This window comes from Oncorhynchus clarkii, unplaced genomic scaffold (genome assembly GCF_045791955.1).
Source record: "Oncorhynchus clarkii lewisi isolate Uvic-CL-2024 unplaced genomic scaffold, UVic_Ocla_1.0 unplaced_contig_10506_pilon_pilon, whole genome shotgun sequence".
In the NCBI taxonomy this organism is placed as follows: Eukaryota; Metazoa; Chordata; class Actinopteri; order Salmoniformes; family Salmonidae; genus Oncorhynchus; species Oncorhynchus clarkii.
The window spans coordinates 52,501-76,500 of NW_027258142.1; the positions used below are offsets into that span (position 1 = coordinate 52,501).

The window sequence follows — 24,000 nt, forward strand, 5'->3', positions numbered from 1 at the left end:
GTATTGTAGTGTATTGTATTGTATTGTAGTGTAGTGTATTGTAGTGTATTGTGTTGTGTTGTATTGTATTGTAGTGTATTGTAGTGTATTGTACTGTATTGTATTGTAGTGTATTGTATTGTGTTGTATTGTAGTGTATTGTACTGTATTGTATTGTATTGTAGTGTATTGTGACTCCTCACATAATGAACTGAGTGAATTCAGTACCGTTCCAGATATCTGGAAAAGGCCAAACCAATTACCTTTACTGAGCTGTTGATGTTGTCCTTCTGGCAAAAAATGACTTTAATGTCTATCTTTGTCTTAAAGAGAAAACATATTTCAGGTAGTCATTTTGTACAGATCAAACATGACTTTAATGTCTATCTTTGTCTTAAAGAGAAACCCTATTTCAGGTAGCCATTTTGTACAGATCAAACATGACTTTAATGTCTATCTTCGTCTTAAAGAGAAAACCTATTTCAGGTAGCCATTTTGTACAGATCAAACACAATTGTCTGTAGCCTGTGTTTTCCTGAAGAGTTGTTGAAGGGAAGCAGAACAGTGTATTGATAGTTTGACTGTCAGATAAGGTCTAGAGTGGTTTGTATGTCCTGTTGATTGGGCTGCGCTCTAGATAAAGGCCTCTAGCCTAAATGTTGGCCCCTGGCGTCTCTCTCTCTGTCTGTTTAAGTGTGGGGGAGGGGGGAGAGGGGGTTAGGGTTGGTTACATTTGATACCATCTCAAGACAATAGAAGCCCCTCTAAAAGATACATTTGATACCATCTCAAGACAATACAAGCCCCTCTATTGGTTACATTTAATACCATCTCAAGACAATACAAGCCCATCTAAAAGATACATTTAAATTACACAAATACAGTATACAGAATACACGTAATAGATCACAGTACATATGTCATTTGAAATTAAAATAAAAGCTGTTTTTAAACAGTATTGAATATTTTAACACTTTCCTGTTAACAATTAAACCTGATGTCCTTTGTAGAGACATTCAGATAATTGGCTGTTAGCTGTTTCTGTTTCCAAATAGCCTGTTTAAGAGACATACGATGGAGAGCTATGGCCATGTTACCCAACACATCTTGGTGTTTTATTAGGATCTCCATTAGTTACTGCTAAAGCAGCAGCTACTCTTCCTTGGGGTCCAACACAGAACATGACATAATAAAGAACATTAATAGACAAGAACAGATCAAGGACAAGGAGCCTCCAGTATTTATGCTGCAGTAGTTTATGTGTCGGGGGGCTAGGGTCAGTTTGTTATATCTGGAGTACTTCTCCTGTCCTATTCGGTGTCCTGTGTGAATCTAAGTGTGCGTTCTCTAATTCTCTCCTTCTCTCTTTCTCTCTCTCGGAGGACCTGAGCCCTAGGACCATGCCCCAGGACTACCTGACATGATGACTCCTTGCTGTCCCCAGTCCACCTGGCTGTGCTGCTGCTCCAGTTTCAACTGACCTGAGCCATAGGACCATGCCCCAGGAATACCTGACATGATGACTCCTTGCTGTCCCCAGTCCACCTGACTGTGCTGCTGCTCCAGTTTCAACTATTCTGCCTTATTATAATTCGACCATGCTGGTCATTTATGAACATTTGAACATCTTGACCATGTTTTGTTATAATCTCCACCCGGCACAGCCAGAAGAGGACTGGCCACCCCACATAGCCTGGTTCCTCTCTAGGTTTCTTCCTAGGTTTTGGCCTTTCTAGGGAGTTTTTCCTAGCCACCGTGCTTCTACACCTGCATTGCTTGCTGTTTGGGGTTTTAGGCTGGGTTTCTGTACAGCACTTTGAGATATCAGCTGATGTACGAAGGGCTATATAAATACATTTGATTTGATTTGATTTGATTTGACAGAACTACTAAAAACATTTTTTAAAGGCACACGTAGCCTACAAATCAATACAAACACACAGATGATCTAGGCCAAATAGAGGCGTTGTGCCAGTCAATAAGACATCTTCATTAACTGTATATTATCTCTGTAACAGGGGAACCATAGATCAGGCAGGTAGCCTGGTGGATTAGGAGCGTTTGGGCAAATTGAAAGATTTTCCGGATCGAATCCCCCGAGACGACAAGGTGAAAAATTTTGTTCTGCCCACTCTCAGGGGAATGAGATATGCAAAAAAAATAAAAATATTTCACACCTTGTACACCTTGTACAAGTTACCCGTACAGAGAATATAGAGAAACAGGACTATATAAAACCCCCTCATCATATATAGCTCTGTGTCCACTTCAATTGTCTTTGGTTTACTTGGATTCTAGTGCACTACAGTATTGCACTAAAACTATAATGTTGGATGCACCCTATTCCCTATTCAGGGAACTATTTTTGACTAGGGCTCTGGTCAAAAGCAGTGCACTATATAGGGAATAGGGTGCTATTGGGTTGAGGTCAGTCCATTTAATACGGCTAGTTATTTATGGAGGGACAAAAATGTATGTTTTTCTAACTGTCCGTCGTATTAATAATGGACTGTATTGGACTGTAACACAGGGCTTACGAGACAACTAGCATGCTATCTTAGAGTCTGTCTTGAAAGTCGTACATATTGCGATCACTTTAAAAAAAAAAAAGAGAGAGATTTTAGAGTTTTGAAGATCGGACTATCTTTTCAAAGACTGTCCTTCCGGAATTTATTTAAGTCAAGCTTCTATGTAATATATATGTTTTCGAATTGAACTAGGGTTAAGAGCAAATTGTTATTTACAACGACGGCCTACACCGCCCAAACCTGGACGATGCTGGGAGAATTGTGCACCACCCTATTGGACTCCCAATCACGGCCAGTTGTGATAGACGGCCTGGAATTGAACCAGGGTGTCTGTAGAGACACCTCTAGCACTGAGATGCAGTGTCTCAGACCGCCGCGCCACATGATAGACCTGAAGAGTTTTGTTACTAAACACAGGTCATTTTGTGTTGCTTAAGTTGCCATAATAATATAATATATAAACACCCTGAAATTATTGACCCCCTTGATAAAGAGGAGCAAAAAATGACTGTATAAAATAAATATATACTGGGCTATATTGACAACAAACTGGGAAATGACATTATTTATACTAATACAATTGCTGTGAGAATGTTTTCTCAAAGGTAGCGGTCGAAGTTATTGACACCCCTTTTTTCAATACTTTTCAATGTCTAACCTTGTAAATATAGAGCCACTGAGCCTTTTACTAGAATGTTTTCTGAGATTCTAGAACACCTTGTAAATATAGCTGAGCCTTTTACTAGAATGTTTTCTGAGATTCTAGAACACCTTGTAAATATAGCTGAGCCTTTTACTAGAATGTTTTCTGAGATTCTAGAACACCTTGTAAATATAGCTGAGCCTTTTACTAGAATGTTTTCTGAGATTCTAGAACACCTTGTGAATATAGCTGAGCCTTTTACTAGAATGTTTTCTGAGATTCTAGAACACCTTGTAAATATAGCTGAGCCTTTTACTAGAATGTTTTCTGAGATTCTAGAACACCTTGTAAATATAGCTGAGCCTTTTACTAGAATGTTTTCTGAGATTCTAGAACACCTTGTAAATATAGCTGAGCCTTTTACTATAATGTTTTCTGAGATTCTAGAACACCTTGTAAATATAGCTGAGCCTTTTACTAGAATGTTTTCTGAGATTCTAGAACACCTTGTAAATATAGCTGAGCCTTTTACTAGAATGTTTTCTGAGATTCTAGAACACCTTGTAAATATAGCTGAGCCTTTTACTAGAATGTTTTCTGAGATTCTAGAACACCTTGTAAATATAGCTGAGCCTTTTACTAGAATGTTTTCTGAGATTCTAGAACACCTTGTAAATATAGCTGAGCCTTTTACTAGAATGTTTTCTGAGATTCTAGAACACCTTGCAAATATAGCGCACACTGAGCCTTTTACTAGAATGTTTTCTGAGATTCTAGAACACCTTGTAAATATAGCTGAGCCTTTTACTAGAATGTTTTCTGAGATTCTAGAACACCTTGTAAATATAGCTGAGCCTTTTACTAGAATGTTTTCTGAGATTCTAGAACACCTTGCAAATATAGCGCACACTGAGCCTTTTACTAGAATGTTTTCTGAGATTCTAGAACACCTTGTAAATATAGCGCACACTGAGCCTTTTACTAGAATGTTTTCTGAGATTCTGGAACACCTTGCAAATATAGCTGAGCCTTTTACTAGAATGTTTTCTGAGATTCTAGAACACCTTGTAAATATAGCTGAGCCTTTTACTAGAATGTTTTCTGAGATTCTAGAACACCTTGTAAATATAGCTGAGCCTTTTACTAGAATGTTTTCTGAGATTCTAGAACACCTTGCAAATATAGCGCACACTGAGCCTTTTACTAGAATGTTTTCTGAGATTCTAGAACACCTTGTAAATATAGCGCACACTGAGCCTTTTACTAGAATGTTTTCTGAGATTCTGGAACACCTTGCAAATATAGCTGAGCCTTTTACTAGAATGTTTTCTGAGATTCTAGAACACCTTGTAAATATAGCTGAGCCTTTTACTAGAATGTTTTCTGAGATTCTAGAACACCTTGTAAATATAGCTGAGCCTTTTACTAGAATGTTTTCTGAGATTCTAGAACACCTTGCAAATATAGCGCACACTGAGCCTTTTACTGGAATGTTTTCTGAGATTCTAGAACACCTTGCAAATATAGCGCACACTGAGCCTTTTACTAGAATGTTTTCTGAGATTCTAGAACACCTTGCAAATATAGCGCACACTGAGCCTTTTACTAGAATGTTTTCTGAGATTCTAGAACACCTTGCAAATATAGCGCACACTGAGCCTTTTACTAGAATGTTTTCTGAGATTCTGGAACACCTTGCAAATACAGCTAAGCCTTTTACTAGAATGTTTTCTGAGATTCTAGAACACCTTGTAAATATAGCTGAGCCTTTTACTAGAATGTTTTCTGAGATTCTGGAACACCTTGTAAATATAGCGCACACTGAGCCTTTTACTAGAATGTTTTCTGAGATTCTGGAACACCTTGCAAATATAGCGCACACTGAGCCTTTTACTAGAATGTTTTCTGAGATTCTAGAACACCTTGTGAATATAGCGCACACTGAGCCTTTTACTAGAATGTTTTCTGAGATTCTAGAACACCTTGTAAATATAGCTGAGCCTTTTACTAGAATGTTTTCTGAGATTCTAGAACACCTTGTGAATATAGCTGAGCCTTTTACTAGAATGTTTTCTGAGATTCTAGAACACCTTGTAAATATAGCTGAGCCTTTTACTAGAATGTTTTCTGAGATTCTAGAACACCTTGTGAATATAGCTGAGCCTTTTACTAGAATGTTTTCTGAGATTCTAGAACACCTTGCAAATATAGCGCACACTGAGCCTTTTACTAGAATGTTTTCTGAGATTCTAGAACACCTTGCAAATATAGCGCACACTGAGCCTTTTACTAGAATGTTTTCTGAGATTCTAGAACACCTTGCAAATATAGCGCACACTGAGCCTTTTACTAGAATGTTTTCTGAGATTCTAGAACACCTTGTGAATATAGCGCACACTGAGCCTTTTACTAGAATGTTTTCTGAGATTCTAGAACACCTTGCAAATATAGAGCCACTGAGCCTTTTACTAGAATGTTTTCTGAGATTCTAGAACACCTTGCAAAAATAGCGCACACTGAGCCTTTTACTAGAATGTTTTCTGAGATTCTAGAACACCTTGCAAATATAGCGCACACTGAGCCTTTTACTAGAATGTTTTCTGAGATTCTAGAACACCTTGCAAATATAGAGCCACTGAGCCTTTTACTAGAATGTTTTCTGAGATTCTAGAACACCTTGTAAATATAGCGCACACTGAGCCTTTTACTAGAATGTTTTCTGAGATTCTAGAACACCTTGCAAATATAGAGCCACTGAGCCTTTTACTAGAATGTTTTCTGAGATTCTAGAACACCTTGCAAATATAGCGCACACTGAGCCTTTTACTAGAATGTTTTCTGAGATTCTAGAACACCTTGCAAATATAGCGCACACTGAGCCTTTTACTAAAATGTTTTCTGAGATTCTAGAACACCTTGTGAGGATAAAGGTGCTGAGACTTATGCTAGAATGTTTACCAGAGATTCTAGAACACCTTGTGAGGATAAAGGTGCTGAGACTTATTCTATAATGTTTTCTGAGATTCTAGAACACCTTGTGAGGATAAAGGTACTGAGACTTATTCTAGAATGTTTTCTGAGATTCTAGAACACATTGTGAGGATAAAGGTACTGAGACCTATTCTAGAATGCTTTCTGAGATTCTAGAACACATTGTGAGGGATCTTAGAACAGTCCTCCAAACAGAATCCTTTCAGATCCTTGATCTCCTCTGTCTGTGCTTATGGACTGGCTCTCTTCAATTCACACCACAGGTTTTCAATGGGGTTCAAGTACGGAGACTGAGAGGGCCATTGCAAAAAATGTTGATTTTGTGGCCAATGAATCATTTCTTTGTGGATTTTGACGTGTGCTTGGGGTTATTGTCTTGCTGGAAGATCTACTTGTGACCAAGTTTCAGCCTACTAACAGAGACAACCAGGGTTTTTGGATAAAATGTCTTGGTTCTGGGTAAAGATCATGATGCTGTTGACCTTAACAAGGATCCCAGGACCAGTGGAAGCAATTTAGTCCCATAGCATCAAAGATCCAGCACAATATTTCACAGTAGGTACGGGGTTCTTCTCTGCTTGTGCATTCTCTGCTTCAACGCCACGCCCACCACTGGTGTACGTGGCCAGAGATATTTATTTCATCTGATATTTATGTCATCTGACTAAAGCACCGGTTCCAGTCCATGTGCCAGTGTCATGTATCAAATTACAGGTGTTTACATTTGTTGGTTGACATGAAAATAGAGCTCTTTACCCACTGTAAAACATGGTGGTGGATCTGTGATGTCATGGGGCTGTTTAGCCTCCATTCGTCCTGGGATCCTTGTTAATAAGGTCAACGGCATCATGAACTTTACCCAGAACCAAGACATGTGTGTCAATTATTTTGAACCCACCTTTGAGGAAAAAGTTTAAACAAAATTATCTTTCTCTGAGCAATTGTATTAGCATAAAATAATGAAAGAAAAAAAATTAGCATACACTATAGCTCAGTATTTAAATCATTTATTTAATATTTATTTTTTCTCATCTTTATCAAGGGTGTCAATCGTTTTGGACCCCCCCTCGGTACATTTGAAAACATTTTCAGAAGAGAAGTAACAGACAACACATTTTTGAAGTGTCAAAAGGAAACTGTTGGCAAAATATAAAAAGCTAGTTTACTATGTAACGGGTATATGTTGTCACAAACTTAACTTAAAACATGTACACTTTCAGATACAGTTAAATACAGTAATGTCCTTTTGTTATTGGCTATGTTGTTTCTGTAATAAATACTATTTCTCTTAGTTACCTCTACAACAGATAATCATATAATATTTTTTCATCAGGATTTTACACTAAACCAAATGCTCAGATTTTTTTTCCGCTCACAAAATAAACATGAATATATTGGTGTATTATCCATAATCATAACAGTCATTGTTTAAGATTGATATTTTGACCGAACATCACCAACATCCTGATCTAGATCACAGCACACAACCACACGTCCATTGAGGAAATTAAAGACCACTACGATTTGACAGCTTGGTTGGCATTTCAAACACTTCTCTCTCCTCTTGTTACGGGATAAACTCTCTTCACATGTCTGCTGTGCCTCCTTCTAGCCATCCATCCCTCACTCTATCCCTCCATCCATCCCTCACTCTATCCCTCCATCACTCTCTCTATCCATCCATCCATCCATCCTTCCCTCTCTCTATCCATCCATCCCTCCATCCATCCCTCACTCTATCCATCCCTCCCTCCCTCTCTCTATCCATCCATCCTCCATGTGAACGGACCTCTGTCTTCTTCCTGGGCTCAGATCACCATCCAGTGTTGGAGCTGTGGAAACCAATGGGAAAGGACAATAAATACACTAAGGTAGAGTAAGGTAAGGTAAGGTAGAGTAGGGTAAGGTGGGGTAAGGTAAGGTAAGGTAGGGTAGGGTAAGGTAAGGTAGAGTAAGGTAAGGTAGAGTAAGATAAGGTAAGGTAAGGTAAGATAAGGAATGGTAAGGTAAGATAAGGTAAGGTAAGGTAAGGTAAGGTAGGGTAAGGTAAGGTAAGGTAAGGTAAGATAAGGAATGGTAAGGTAAGATAAGGTAAGGTAAGGTAAGGTAAGGTAGGGTAAGGTAAGGTAAGGTAAGGTAAGGTAAGGTAAGGTAAGGTAAGGTAAGGTAGAGTAAGATAAGGTAAGGTAAGGTAAGGTAGAGTAAGGTAAGGTAAGGTAGGGTAAGGTGGGGTAAGGTAAGGTATGGTAAGGTAAGGTAAGATACGGTAAGGTAAGGTAAGGAATGGTAGAGTAAGGTAAGGTAGAGTAAGATAAGGTAAGGTAAGGTAAGGTAGAGTAAGGTAAGGTAGGGTAAGGTGGGGTAAGGTAAGGTATGGTAAGGTAAGGTAAGATACGGTAAGGTAAGGTAAGGTAAGATAAGGAATGGTAAGGTAAGATAAGGTAAGGTAAGGTAAGGTAAGGTAGGGTAAGGTAAGGTAAGGTAAGGTAGAGTAAGATAAGGTAAGGTAGGGTAAGGTAAGGTAAGGTAAGATACGGTAAGGTAAGGTAAGGTAAGGTAAGGTAAGGTAAGATAAGGAATGGTAAGGTAAGGTAAGGTAAGGTAAGGTAGGGTAAGGTAAGGTAAGGTAAGGTAGAGTAAGATAAGGTAAGGTAGGGTAAGGTAAGGTAAGGTAAGGTAAGGTAGGGTAAGGTAAGGTAGAGTAAGGTAAGGTAAGGTAGGGTAAGGTAAGGTAAGGTAAGGTAAGGTAAGGTAGGGTAAGGTAAGGTAAGGTAGGGTAAGGTGGGGTAAGGTAAGGTAGGGTAAGGTAAGGTAAGGTAGGGTAAGGTAAGGTAAGGTAAGGTAGGGTAAGGTGGGGTAAGGTAAGGTAGGGTAAGGTAAGGTAAGGTAAGGTAAGGTAGGGTAAGGTGGGGTAAGGTAGGGTAGAGTAAGGTAGGGTAAGGTAAGGTAAGGTAAAGTAAGGTAAGATAAGGAATGGTAAGGTAAGGTAAGGTAGGGTAAGGTAGGGTAAGGTAGGGTAAGATAAGGTAGGGTAAGGTAAGGTAAGGTAAGGTAAGGTAAGGTAAGGTAGAGTAAGGTAAGATAAGGTAAGGTAAGATAAGGTAAGGTAAGGTAAGGTAGAGTAAGGTAAGGTAAGGTAGGGTAAGGTAAGGTAAGGTATGGTAAGGTAGGGTAAGGTAAGGTAGGGTAAGGTAAGGTAGGGTAAGGTGAGGTAAGGTAAGGTAGAGTAAGATGAGGTGAGGTGGGGTGAGGTGGGGTAAGGTAGGGTGAAGGAAGGTAGGTGAGGGAAGGGGGTGAAGGTAAGGTAGGGTGAAGGTAAGGTGAGGTGGGGTGAGGTGAGGTGAGGTGAGATGAGGTGAGGTGAGGTGAGGTAGAGTGAGGTGAGGTGAGGTGGGGTAAGGTAAGGTGAGGTGAGGTGGGGTGAGGTAAGGTAAGATAAGGTAAGGTAAGATGAGGTAAGGTGAGGTGAGGTAGGGTGAGGTAAGGTAGGGTAAGGTAAGGTAGGGTAAGGTGAGGTAAGGTGAGGTAGAGTAAGATAAGGTAAGGTAGGGTAAGGTGGGGTAAGGTGGGGTGAGGTAGGGTAAGGTAAGGTAGGGTAAGGTAAGGTGGGGTAAGGTATGGTGAGGTAGGGTAAGGTAAGGTAGGGTAAGGTAAGGTAAGGTAAGGTAGAGTAAGATAAGGTAAGGTAGGGTAAGGTGGGGTAAGGTAAGGTAAGGTAAGGTAAGGTGAGGTAGGGTAAGGTAAGGTAAGGTAAGGTAAGGTAAGGTAGGGTGAGGTAAGGTGAGGTGAGGTGAGGTGAGGTGGGGTGAGGTAGGGTGAGGTGGGGTAAGATAAGGTGAGGTAGGGTGAGGTAAGGTAAGGTAAGATACGGTAAGGTGAGGTAAGGTAAGGTAAGGTAAGGTAAGATAAGGAATGGTAAGGTAAGGTGAGGTGAGGTGAGGTGGGGTGAGGTGAGGTGAGGTGAGGTAGAGTAAGATGAGGTAAGGTGGGGTGAGGTGAGGTGAGGTGAGGTGAGGTGGGGTGAGGTGAGGTGGAGTGAGGTGAGGTGAGGTGGGGTGAGGTGAGGTGAGGTGAGGTGAGGTGAGGTGGGTAAGGTGAGGTGAGGTGGGGTAAGGTGGGGTAAGGTAAGGTGGGGTGAGGTGAGGTGAGGTGGGGTGAGGTGAGGTGAGGTGAGGTGGGGTAAGGTGGGGTAAGGTAAGGTAGGGTGAGGTGAGGTGAGGTGAGGTGAGGTAGGGTAAGGTGGGGTAAGGTGGGGTGGAGTGTAAGGTAGGGTGAGGTGAGGTGAGGTGAAGTAAGGTGAGATAAGGAATGGTAAGGTGAGGTGAGGTGGGGTGAGGTGGGGTGAGGTGGGGTGAGATAAGGTGGGGTGAGGTGAGGTGAGGTGAGGTGAGGTGAGGTGAGGTGGAGTAAGGTAAGATAAGGTAAGGTAAGATGAGGTGAGGTGAGGTGAGGTGGAGTGAGGTGAGGTGAGGTAGGGTGAGGTAAGGTAAGGTATGGTAAGGTAGGGTAAGGTAAGGTAGGGTAAGGTAAGGTAGGGTAAGGTAAGGTGAGGTAAGGTAGAGTAAGATAAGGTAAGGTAGGGTAAGGTGGGGTAAGGTAGGGTAAGGTAAGGTAGGGTAAGGTAAGGTAGGGTAAGGTAAGGTAGGGTAAGGTAAGGTGAGGTAGGGTAAGGTAAGGTAAGGTAAGATAAGGTAAGGTGAGGTGAGGTAGAGTAAGGTGAGGTGAGGTGGGGTGAGGTGAGGTAAGGTAAGGTAGGGTAAGGTAAGGTAAGATAAGGTAAGGTAAGATAAGGTGAGGTGAGGTGAGGTGGGGTGAGGTGAGGTGGGGTGAGGTGAGGTAGGGTGAGGTAAGGTAAGGTAAGGTAGAGTAAGATAAGGTAAGGTAGGGTAAGGTGGGGTAAGGTAGGGTAAGGTAGGGTAAGGTAAGGTAGGGTAAGGTAAGGTGGGGTAAGGTATGGTAAGGTAGGGTAAGGTAAGGTAGGGTAAGGTAAGGTAAGGTAAGGTAGAGTAAGATAAGGTAAGGTAGGGTAAGGTGGGGTAAGGTAAGGTAAGGTAAGGTAAGGTAAGGTAGGGTAAGGTAAGGTAAGGTAAGGTAAGGTAAGGTAGGGTAAGGTAAGGTAAGGTAAGGTAAGGTAAGGTAGGGTAAGGTAAGGTAAAGTAGGGTAAGGTAAGGTAAGGTAAGGTAAAGTAGGGTAAGGTAGGGTAAGGTAAGGTAAGGTAGGGTAAGGTAAGGTAAAGTAGGGTAAGGTAAGGTAAGGTAAGGTAAGGTAAGGTAAAGTAGGGTAAGGTAGGGTAAGGTAAGGTAGAGTAAGGTAAGGTAGGGTAAGGTAAGGTAAGGTAAGGTAAGGTAGGGTAAGGTAAGGTAGGGTAAGGTAGGGTAAGGTAAGGTAGGGTAAGATAAGGTAGGGTAAGGTAAGGTAGAGTAAGGTAAGGTAGGGTAAGGTAAGGTAAGGTAAGGTGGTTAAGGGGAGGTTAAGTAACGTCATGTAAACAGTGAAGAGCAGCTTACCGTAAACCTCCTAACTTCTCCGTTATCCACCAGGTGGTGTTCGTGCTCAGGCGTTATGGCGTAGGCCAGTCTCTACAGGAAGACAGGACGGGAATCACTTACCAAAGAAACTAACTTGTCTTCATTATACAAATCATTGTGCATTACCAAGCTGGATATTCATATTTGCTGGTGATGTTATAGCTCACCAACCATATTGCTCACTTACCAAATATATATGTGTCACTGTCAGTGTTGACATTTCTGTGCATTGATGTTGATGAAAGTGGGCATCACTTTGGCTAAAGGTGTCTGCTAAATCACCATAGCAGCATATATCAATACAAACCAGACTTCCCACGTATATAAACCAGACTTATATAAACCAGACTTATATAAACCAGACTTATATAAACCAGACTTATACAAACCAGACTTCCCACTTATATAAACCAGACTTATATCAACCAGACTTATATAAACCAGACTTATATAAACCAGACTTCACACTTGTATAAACCAGACTTATATAAACCAGACTTCCCACTTGTATAAACCAGACTTATATAAACCAGACTTATATAAACCAGACTTATATAAACCAGACTTATATAAACCAGACTTCCCACTTGTATAAACCAGACTTATATAAACCAGACTTATATAAACCAGACTTCCCACTTATATAAACCAGACTTATATAAACCAGACTTCCCACTTGTATAAACCAGACTTATATAAACCAGACTTCCCACTTGTATAAACCAGACTTATATAAACCAGACTTATATAAACCAGACTTATATAAACTTACATCACAGAACTTTCCAGGTAAGGTGCACATCTTGTAGATGGCATAGAGAGGCACCATGGTCATGGAGGATATAGCCAAGCACCAGCCAATCATGTTGGCCCATATGGGAAACGTGTACGTCCCGTAGTTAGGAGGGTTAAAGGTCGCGAAGCTCACCACCACCATGAACTGGAGAAACAGAGGGTTTTGGGGTTAGGACACTTTCCTGTTTCAAGTCATAAGGACACTTATGGACTAGCCTCTACTGAAGCTAGCAAACTGTAGTTAGTGCCTAGACCTTGGTGTGCATGATTGAGAGCTGTCATAAGGACACTTATGGACTAGCCTCTACTGAAGCTAGCAAACTGTAGTTAATGTCTAGACCTTGGTGTGCATGACTGAGAGCTGTCATAAGGACACTTATGGACTAGCCTCTACTGAAGCTAACAAACTGTAGTTAGTGCCTAGACCTTGGTGTGCATGACTGAGAGCTGTCATAAGGACACTTATGGACTAGCCTCTACTGAAGCTAGCAAACTGTAGTTAGTGCCTAGACCTTGGTGTGCATGACTGAGAGCTGTCATAAGGACACTTATGGACTAGCCTGGACTAGCCTCTACTGAAGCTAGCAAACCTTGGTGTGCATGACTGAGAGCTGCATGGACCTTGGTGTGCATGACTGAGAGCTGCATGGACTTTGGTGTGCATGACTGAGAGCTGCATGGACCTTGGTGTGCATGACTGAGAGCTGCATGGACCTTGGTGTGCGTGACTGAGAGCTGCATGGACCTTGGTGTGCATGACTGAGAGCTGCATGGACCTTGGTGTGCGTGACTGAGAGCTGCATGGACCTTGGTGTGCATGACTGAGAGCTGCATGGACCTTGGTGTGCATGACTGAGAGCTGCATGGACATTGGTGTGCATGACTGAGAGCTGCATGGACCTTGGTGTGCATGACTGAGAGCTGCATGGACCTTGGTGTGCATGACTGAGAGCTGCATGGACCTTGGTGTGCATGACTGAGAGCTGCATGGACCTTGGTGTGCATGACTGAGAGCTGCATGGACCTTGGTGTGCATGACTGAGAGCTGCATGGACCTTGGTGTGCATGACTGAGAGCTGCATGGACCTTGGTGTGCATGACTGAGAGCTGCATGGACCTTGGCGTGCATGACTGAGAGCTGCATGGACCTTGGTGTGCATGACTGAGAGCTGCATGGACCTTGGTGTGCATGACTGAGAGCTGCATGGACCTTGGTGTGCATGACTGAGAGCTGCATGGACCTTGGTGTGCATGACTGAGAGATGCATGGACCTTGGTGTGCATGACTGAGAGCTGCATGGAGCTTGGTGTGCATGACTGAGAGCTGCATGTGGACTATTCACCTGGTTCCATTTTGCACCAGGTAAACTAAAAAATACTTGACATGTTTGACCCAGGTGTTTCTCTCTTCATGAACTCACCAGGAGGAAGCACGGGCTGACAAACTTCCAGCACAGTCTCCAGTACAGGCCTGGTCTCTGTCCGATCATCTCCTCGATGTCGTCACTGAACCGATCCACTCCTGAAGGGAAGAGTTCAAACAGTAGCAGTGAAAAACGTGTGACGGTTCATCATTATAACCAGGGTTGGGGTCAATTCAAATTGGAAGCTGTCAATTCAGGAAGTTTTTTTTATTTTTAATTTTTTTTAAAGACCATCGATTGTCAATAGACTTAAAAGTAAAAGCTATTTATTTTTAAAAGGTTTTCTTTTCATTTTTGAAGTTTAAAATCAAATCACTTTCTGAATTGACTACCTTCAATTCGAATTGAACCCTTAACCTGATCAAAACCCTTGAGTTGTCATTCACAGAGCAAAGAGAGGGAAAGGGGAGGTTTCTACCACAGCAGACAGGAAGCCTTGAGGATTAGCAATAGTTGTCTTTGTGTTCTCTCGTTCTGGGGAAACGACAGTCCATTGGAAATACAAGGATATTAACATTCTGGTAGCATGTTTAATATCACCAGCATCCAGTTCCTTTCCTCATCTAGGCTTCTCCTCACTCAACCTTCTCTCTTTGTTCCTTGCCTGGGAGGCACTTCTCAAAGCCCAGGCATAATCCCAATGTGACTGGAGCCTATGGAGAGCAGGCAGCTGTTCCTGTGGAGGGCACAGGGTGCCACAGCCACCTGTCAGTAGAGATGGAGCCAGGGAAAAGGCCCGGAGAAGCCTGAGGCTAAAGTAGTCTGCCCTCCCAGGCTGAGGCCACCACGGCAGGGCAGCAAGCTGACCACACTGACCCCCGAGCCACAAGGCTGGTTAGACATACACATGAATGCACACGCACACACACACACACACACACACACACACACACACACACACACACACACACACACACACACACACACACACACACACACACACACACACACACACACACACACACACACAGCACTGTCTGGACCCCCTGACCAGCAGTATAGTAGATCAGACTAGCAGTCTAAACCAGAAGTGAGCTTTGGAGACGTTCTTTTTTTTAACCTGAATTCACTCTGGAGACGTTGCTGTAAAATGCCTGTGGGCTTTCAGATAACTTCAATGTTGTCTGAGCAAAGCAAGTTGCTTGTCGTACTGTAGTGTCACACAAGAAAGTGTAAAGGAAAGACAAAAATACGGTGATGAGCTTTTAATGAGCCTTTTCGATAAACACTGAGGGTCTTATTCTGGTGATGATTGAGGCTTGGCTGCCGTTTGACAAATACAAATCTATCTCTTATCCATTAATTATCTCTGAAGGAGATACCTCTACCCGCACTGTTGACTAGATTATCTCTGAAGGTAGCCTACCTGCACTGTTGAGTAGAGTATCTCTGAAGGTAGCCTACCTGCACTGTTGACTAGATTATCTCTGAAGGTAGCCTACCTGCACTGTTGACTAGATTATCTCTGAAGGTAGCCTACCTGCACTGTTGAGTAGATTATCTCTGAAGGTAGCCTACCTGCACTGTTGGCTAGATTATCTCTGAAGGAGATACCTCTACCTGCACTGTTGACTAGATTATCTCTGAAGGTAGCCTACCTGCACTGTTGACTAGATTATCTCTGAAGGTAGCCTACCTGCACTGTTGAGTAGATTATCTCTGAAGGTAGCCTACCTGCACTGTTGACTAGATTATCTCTGAAGGTAGCCTACCTGCACTGTTGACTAGATTATCTCTGAAGGTAGCCTACCTGCACTGTTGGCTAGATTATCTCTGAAGGAGATACCTCTACCTGCACTGTTGACTAGATTATCTCTGAAGGTAGCCTACCTGCACTGTTGACTAGATTATCTCTGAAGGTAGCCTACCTGCACTGTTGGCTAGATTATCTCTGAAGGAGATACCTCTACCTGCACTGTTGACTAGAGCACACGTGTCAAGACCAGAGTGGGCACACACACACACACACACACACACACACACACACACACAGACACACACATCCCTGCCCCGCCCGACACACATACCATATAACGTCACATTTGTTGTGACAAAATCGTCAGTAAGGTTGAAAATGTGATGGGAATCCATTTTTTGTTTCAGTACATGGGAATTGAACATCAGAAGTTAATTTAATGTGCACTGCATCATCACACACAGCCGTCTATCTGCAACAAGTCAATGTAATGTAAACACACCTCTGGCGGCAAAATTAGCATTTTGTTTTTATGCGTATTATGCCCGATTTTTTTATATTCTGGCGTCACTTGGATAGAAAACTATCTTATAAGGGACTTTGTTGGGCCTCCACAATCAATTTGAGATACTTTGGGCTGATTTGAAAAGGATGCTAGAGAAACGCTACTATCGGTAGCCACGACTTGAATGGGATTTGTGACACAGATGCTAACGCGTTAGCGCGCGGAAACAGTGCCAGGGGAAATAAACACCAAAGTATGGATTGATGTCATACCTCGACCGTAGACTGTTTTACGGGGTTAGGAAACCAATGTGTCGTTTTGTCATTTTGGGTGTACTATCCCTTTAAGTTAGAATTGAAAGACACGGCACAAGGGAATCTTCCATCGGGCCTAGCTTATATTTCTGACATCCAAGTATCATCAGAACCACAACAGACCCCCCCCCCCCCCCCCCCAAAAAAAAAACCCATCAATCTTTACACCACAGACTGGGATGTTGACCTCAGATATTCAATATCAATACACTATTGTTTGTATGTAATGTGTCTCTGTCCACTCCAAACACCTAAACTCTAAATAGTCATATGAACCATACACTCTGAGTGGCAGAAACACACCAGAGACAGGCTTTTTACCTCCTGGTCCTCTGACAGCTAATGAGGTAGTGTTGCATGGCGGCACAGCAGAGGAAGATCCAGACTGATATCCCATCAGACCCTATCAATGGCCTAATAGGACATCAGCTTGGATGGCCATGAAGAGCTAAGAGTCTCCCCTCCTCACCTCTTCCTCCCTCCTCACTCCTCACCTCCTCCTCCTCCCTCCCTCCTCACTCCTCAATCCTCACCTCCTCCCTCCCTCCTTCTCCTTTCTCACCTCCTCCTCCTCCTCCCTCCCTCCTCCTCCCTCCTCACTCCTCACCTCCTCCCTCCCTCCTCCTCCCTCCTTACTCCTCACCCCCTCCTCCTGCTCCTCCTCTCCCATCCTCCCCCCACCTCCTCTCCCCTCCTCACCGTAGAACCAGGCGATGCCGATGGCCTCAATAAGCACTCCAAAGAGAATGGATGTCCCGGCAGCAAAATGGTCCAGCAGAGTGAACACATAGATACCACCCTGGAGAGGAGAGGAGAGGAGAGGAGAGGAGAGAGGAGAGGAGAGGAGAGGAGGGGAGAGGAGAGGAGAGGAGAGGAGAGGGTAGAAGAGAGGAGAGGAGAGGAGAGGAGAGGAGAGGAGAGTGTAGAAGAGAGGAGAGGAGAGGAGAGGAGAGGAGAGGAGAGGAGAGGAGAGGGTAGAGGAGAGGAGAGGAGAGGAGAGGAGAGGAGAGGAGAGGAGAGGAGAGGAGAGGGTAGAAGAGAGGAGAGGAGAGGAGAGGAGAGGAGAGGAGAGGAGAGGAGAGGAGAGGAGAGAAGAGGAGAGGAAAGGGTAGAAGAGAGGAGAGGAGAGGAGAGGAGAGGAGAGGAGAGGAGAGGAGAGGAGAGGAGAGGAGAGGGGAGAGGAGAGGAGAGGAGATGGGAGGAGAGGAGAGGAGAGGAGAGGAGAGGAGAGGAGAGGAGAGGAGAGGGTAGAAGAGAGGAGAGATTCCATTTGATGTCTCTTATATTAGCCATGTGTCATTCATGCAAATTCCTTAGATGCTTGAGGAATAACTTTACACACACATCTTTTTCGTCCACTTACATTAGTGACACAGAACAGTGAGATGAGGAAGGTGGACACAACGATGAAGAGGGTGAAGAGTTCCCGGTGTTTATGGAGAAACTTGAACTCATCCATCAATCCTGTGATCACTGACTCCATCCCTCCCATCTAGAGACCAGAGACAGAGCACAGAACACAGAACGCAGAGCACAGAACACAGAACACAGAGCACAGAACAGAGAACACAGAACACAGAACACAGAGCACAGAGCACAGAACAGAGAACACAGAACACAGAACACAGAACACAAAACATAGAACACCATAATTTAGCTGAAATTGGTCTGTGCACTTTACCTATAGCAGGATTAGCCAGCCCTGATCCTGCTGGGTCGGACCAAAAGCCTGCACACCTATTAGCTCCCCAGGAGTAGGGTTTGTCACCACTAGCCTATAGCATGTTGCCACCTCAGAAACTGGAGGTTGATCAGTTCATAGTTTGTTCTATAATGGTGAGCGGTGTACTCACAGCACTGTCGATGCCCAGAGTCAGCAGCATGATGAAGAAGATGACGGCCCACACTGATGACCCTGGTAATGTTGCAATGGCCTCTGGGTAGATGATGAACACCAGACCAGGACCTGTATGGGACACAACAACACAGATGAATGATCTCGTGTTAATCAAACATCTATTTTGTGATGGGAGACGTGTCTGAAGAACGCAGCAAACCCAACATTTGTTTAATTAACAGCGGTGACAATGTAGACCACATGATTGATTTGTGCTGATAAACACATATAGATTTCCAATCAGCCCTGACACCAAGACCAGAGCACATTTTTTTGCTAAACATTTTGATAGATAAACAACATTTAATATTGCACGTCATAAAGACAAGTGGACATGACATCAATTTAGAGATCCCATCACACAAATAATGATTGGCGGAAAAATCTATTGGAAATGTCAATACATCTAACTATTTTTTTATAAAGAACAAAACAATCACTTCAGGTCTCCAACGTTATCTGAGAAAAGAGTGCGAAGCATTAAGAATACTGACCCTATGTGGTCACCTTGTCCAGAACACTAAGAATACTGACCATCTGTGGCCACCTTGTCCAGAACACTAAGAATACTGACCGTCTGTGGCCACCTTGTCCAGAACACTAAGAATACTGACCATCTGTGGTCACCTTGTCCAGAACACTAAGAATACTGACCCTATGTGGTCACCTTGTCCAGAACACTAAGACTACTGACCCTATGTGGTCACCTTGTCCAGAACACTAAGAATACTGACCCTATGTGGTCACCTTGTCCAGAACACTAAGAATACTGACCCTATGTGGTCACCTTGTCCAGAACACTAAGAATACTGACCATCTGTGGTCACCTTGTCCAGAACACTAAGAATACTGACCATCTGTGGTCACCTTGTCCAGAACACTAAGAATACTGACCTTCTGTGGCCACCTTGTCCAGAACACTAAGACTACTGACCATCTGTGGTCACCTTGTCCAGAACACTAAGAATACTGACCATCTGTGGTCACCTTGTCCAGAACACTAAGAATACTGACCGTCTGTGGCCAGCTTGTCCAGAACACTAAGAATACTGACCGTCTGTGGCCACCTTGTCCAGAACATTACGAATACTGACCGTCTGTGGTCACCTTGTCCAGAACACTAAGAATACTGACCGTCTGTGGTCACCTTGTCCAGAACACTAAGAATACTGACCGTCTGTGGCCACCTTGTCCAGAACACTAAGAATACTGACCGTCTGTGGTCACCTTGTCCAGAACACTAAGAATACTGACCGTCTGTGGCCACCTTGTCCAAAACATTACGAATACTGACCGTCTGTGGCCACTTTGTCCAGAACACTAAGAATACTGACCGTCTGTGGTCACCTTGTCCAGAACACTAAGAATACTGACCGTCTGTGGTCACCTTGTCCAGAACACTAAGAATACTGACCGTCTGTGGCCACCTTGTCCAAAACATTACGAATACTGACCGTCTGTGGCCACCTTGTCCAGAACACTAAGAATACTGACCATCTGTGGTCACCTTGTCCAGAACACTAAGAATACTGACCATCTGTGGCCACCTTGTCCAGAACACTAAGACTACTGACCATCTGTGGTCACCTTGTCCAGAACACTAAGAATACTGACCATCTGTGGTCACCTTGTCCAGAACACTAAGAATACTGACCTTCTGTGGTCACCTTGTCCAGAACACTAAGAATACTGACCGTCTGTGGCCAGCTTGTCCAGAACACTAAGAATACTGACCGTCTGTGGCCACCTTGTCCAGAACATTACGAATACTGACCGTCTGTGGTCACCTTGTCCAGAACACTAAGAATACTGACCGTCTGTGGTCACCTTGTCCAGAACACTAAGAATACTGACCGTCTGTGGCCACCTTGTCCAGAACACTAAGAATACGGACCGTCTGTGGCCACCTTGTCCAGAACACTAAGAATACTGACCGTCTGTGGTCACCTTGTCCAGAACACTAAGAATACTGACCGTCTGTGGCCACCTTGTCCAAAACATTACGAATACTGACCGTCTGTGGCCACTTTGTCCAGAACACTAAGAATACTGACCGTCTGTGGTCACCTTGTCCAGAACACTAAGAATACTGACCGTCTGTGGCCACCTTGTCCAGAACACTAAGAATACTGACCATCTGTGGCCACCTTGTCCAGAACACTAAGAATACTGACCGTCTGTGGTCACCTTTTCCAGAACACTAAGAATACTGACCGTCTGTGGTCACCTTGTCCAGAACACTAAGAATACTGACCGTCTGTGGCCACCTTGTCCAGAACACTAAGAATACTGACCGTCTGTGGCCACCTTGTCCAGAACATTACGAATACTGACCGTCTGTGGCCACCTTGTCCAGAACACTAAGAATACTGACCATCTGTGGTCACCTTGTCCAGAACACTAAGAATACTGACCCTATGTGGTCACCTTGTCCAGAACACTAAGAATACTGACCATCTGTGGCCACCTTGTCCAGAACACTAAGAATACTGACCGTCTGTGGCCACCTTGTCCAGAACACTAAGAATACTGACCATCTGTGGTCACCTTGTCCAGAACACTAAGAATAATGACCCTATGTGGTCACCTTGTCCAGAACACTAAGACTACTGACCCTATGTGGTCACCTTGTCCAGAACACTAAGAATACTGACCCTATGTGGTCACCTTGTCCAGAACACTAAGAATACTGACCCTATGTGGTCACCTTGTCCAGAACACTAAGAATACTGACCATCTGTGGTCACCTTGTCCAGAACACTAAGAATACTGACCATCTGTGGTCACCTTGTCCAGAACACTAAGAATACTGACCATCTGTGGCCACCTTGTCCAGAACACTAAGACTACTGACCATCTGTGGTCACCTTGTCCAGAACACTAAGAATACTGACCATCTGTGGTCACCTTGTCCAGAACACTAAGAATACTGACCGTCTGTGGCCAGCTTGTCCAGAACACTAAGAATACTGACCGTCTGTGGCCACCTTGTCCAGAACATTACGAATACTGACCGTCTGTGGTCACCTTGTCCAGAACACTAAGAATACTGACCGTCTGTGGTCACCTTGTCCAGAACACTAAGAATACTGACCGTCTGTGGCCACCTTGTCCAGAACACTAAGAATACGGACCGTCTGTGGCCACCTTGTCCAGAACACTAAGAATACTGACCGTCTGTGGTCACCTTGTCCAGAACACTAAGAATACTGACCGTCTGTGGCCACCTTGTCCAAAACATTACGAATACTGACCGTCTGTGGCCACTTTGTCCAGAACACTAAGAATACTGACCGTCTGTGGTCACCTTGTCCAGAACACTAAGAATACTGACCGTCTGTGGTCACCTTGTCCAGAACACTAAGAATACTGACCGTCTGTGGCCACCTTGTCCAAAACATTACGAATACTGACCGTCTGTGGCCACCTTGTCCAGAACACTAAGAATACTGACCATCTGTGGTCACCTTGTCCAGAACACTAAGAATACTGACCATCTGTGGCCACCTTGTCCAGAACACTAAGACTACTGACCATCTGTGGTCACCTTGTCCAGAACACTAAGAATACTGACCATCTGTGGTCACCTTGTCCAGAACACTAAGAATACTGACCTTCTGTGGTCACCTTGTCCAGAACACTAAGAATACTGACCGTCTGTGGCCAGCTTGTCCAGAACACTAAGAATACTGACCGTCTGTGGCCACCTTGTCCAGAACATTACGAATACTGACCGTCTGTGGTCACCTTGTCCAGAACACTAAGAATACTGACCGTCTGTGGTCACCTTGTCCAGAACACTAAGAATACTGACCGTCTGTGGCCACCTTGTCCAGAACACTAAGAATACGGACCGTCTGTGGCCACCTTGTCCAGAACACTAAGAATACTGACCGTCTGTGGTCACCTTGTCCAGAACACTAAGAATACTGACCGTCTGTGGCCACCTTGTCCAAAACATTACGAATACTGACCGTCTGTGGCCACTTTGTCCAGAACACTAAGAATACTGACCGTCTGTGGTCACCTTGTCCAGAACACTAAGAATACTGACCGTCTGTGGCCACCTTGTCCAGAACACTAAGAATACTGACCATCTGTGGCCACCTTGTCCAGAACACTAAGAATACTGACCGTCTGTGGCCACCTTGTCCAAAACATTACGAATACTGACCGTCTGTGGCCACCTTGTCCAGAACACTAAGAATACTGACCGTCTGTGGCCACCTTGTCCAGAACACTAAGAATACTGACCGTCTGTGGTCACCTTTTCCAGAACACTAAGAATACTGACCGTCTGTGGTCACCTTGTCCAGAACACTAAGAATACTGACCGTCTGTGGCCACCTTGTCCAGAACACTAAGAATACTGACCGTCTGTGGCCACCTTGTCCAGAACATTACGAATACTGACCGTCTGTGGCCACCTTGTCCAGAACACTAAGAATACTGACCATCTGTGGTCACCTTGTCCAGAACACTAAGAATACTGACCCTATGTGGTCACCTTGTCCAGAACACTAAGACTACTGACCCTATGTGGTCACCTTGTCCAGAACACTAAGAATACTGACCCTATGTGGTCACCTTGTCCAGAACACTAAGAATACTGACCCTATGTGGTCACCTTGTCCAGAACACTAAGAATACTGACCATCTGTGGTCACCTTGTCCAGAACACTAAGAATACTGACCATCTGTGGTCACCTTGTCCAGAACACTAAGAATACTGACCATCTGTGGCCACCTTGTCCAGAACACTAAGACTACTGACCATCTGTGGTCACCTTGTCCAGAACACTAAGAATACTGACCATCTGTGGTCACCTTGTCCAGAACACTAAGAATACTGACCGTCTGTGGCCAGCTTGTCCAGAACACTAAGAATACTGACCGTCTGTGGCCACCTTGTCCAGAACATTACGAATACTGACCGTCTGTGGTCACCTTGTCCAGAACACTAAGAATACTGACCGTCTGTGGTCACCTTGTCCAGAACACTAAGAATACTGACCGTCTGTGGCCACCTTGTCCAGAACACTAAGAATACGGACCGTCTGTGGCCACCTTGTCCAGAACACTAAGAATACTGACCGTCTGTGGTCACCTTGTCCAGAACACTAAGAATACTGACCGTCTGTGGCCACCTTGTCCAAAACATTACGAATACTGACCGTCTGTGGCCACTTTGTCCAGAACACTAAGAATACTGACCGTCTGTGGTCACCTTGTCCAGAACACTAAGAATACTGACCGTCTGTGGTCACCTTGTCCAGAACACTAAGAATACTGACCGTCTGTGGCCACCTTGTCCAAAACATTACGAATACTGACCGTCTGTGGCCACCTTGTCCAGAACACTAAGAATACTGACCATCTGTGGTCACCTTGTCCAGAACACTAAGAATACTGACCATCTGTGGCCACCTTGTCCAGAACACTAAGACTACTGACCATCTGTGGTCACCTTGTCCAGAACACTAAGAATACTGACCATCTGTGGTCACCTTGTCCAGAACACTAAGAATACTGACCTTCTGTGGTCACCTTGTCCAGAACACTAAGAATACTGACCGTCTGTGGCCAGCTTGTCCAGAACACTAAGAATACTGACCGTCTGTGGCCACCTTGTCCAGAACATTACGAATACTGACCGTCTGTGGACACCTTGTCCAGAACACTAAGAATACTGACCGTCT

At 44.0% G+C, this 24,000-nt stretch overlaps 1 protein-coding gene across 1 annotated transcript in view; it reads right to left on the reverse strand.

The window, feature by feature from the left end:
- Positions 1-7,869: 7,869 nt before the first annotated feature.
- Positions 7,870-24,000, reverse strand: part of LOC139395848 (sodium-dependent dopamine transporter-like) — a 38,009-nt gene continuing 21,878 nt past the window's right edge. The window contains exons 9-15 of the mRNA XM_071143156.1: positions 18,258-18,370; positions 17,768-17,896; positions 17,104-17,203; positions 13,887-13,987; positions 12,443-12,610; positions 11,650-11,721; positions 7,870-7,973 (exon numbers count right to left, since the gene is read on the reverse strand). Coding sequence (XP_070999257.1) covers positions 7,950-7,973; positions 11,650-11,721; positions 12,443-12,610; positions 13,887-13,987; positions 17,104-17,203; positions 17,768-17,896; positions 18,258-18,370 — 707 coding nt within the window. The 3' untranslated portion in view covers positions 7,870-7,949. The remainder of the gene's footprint in view (positions 7,974-11,649; positions 11,722-12,442; positions 12,611-13,886; positions 13,988-17,103; positions 17,204-17,767; positions 17,897-18,257; positions 18,371-24,000) is intronic.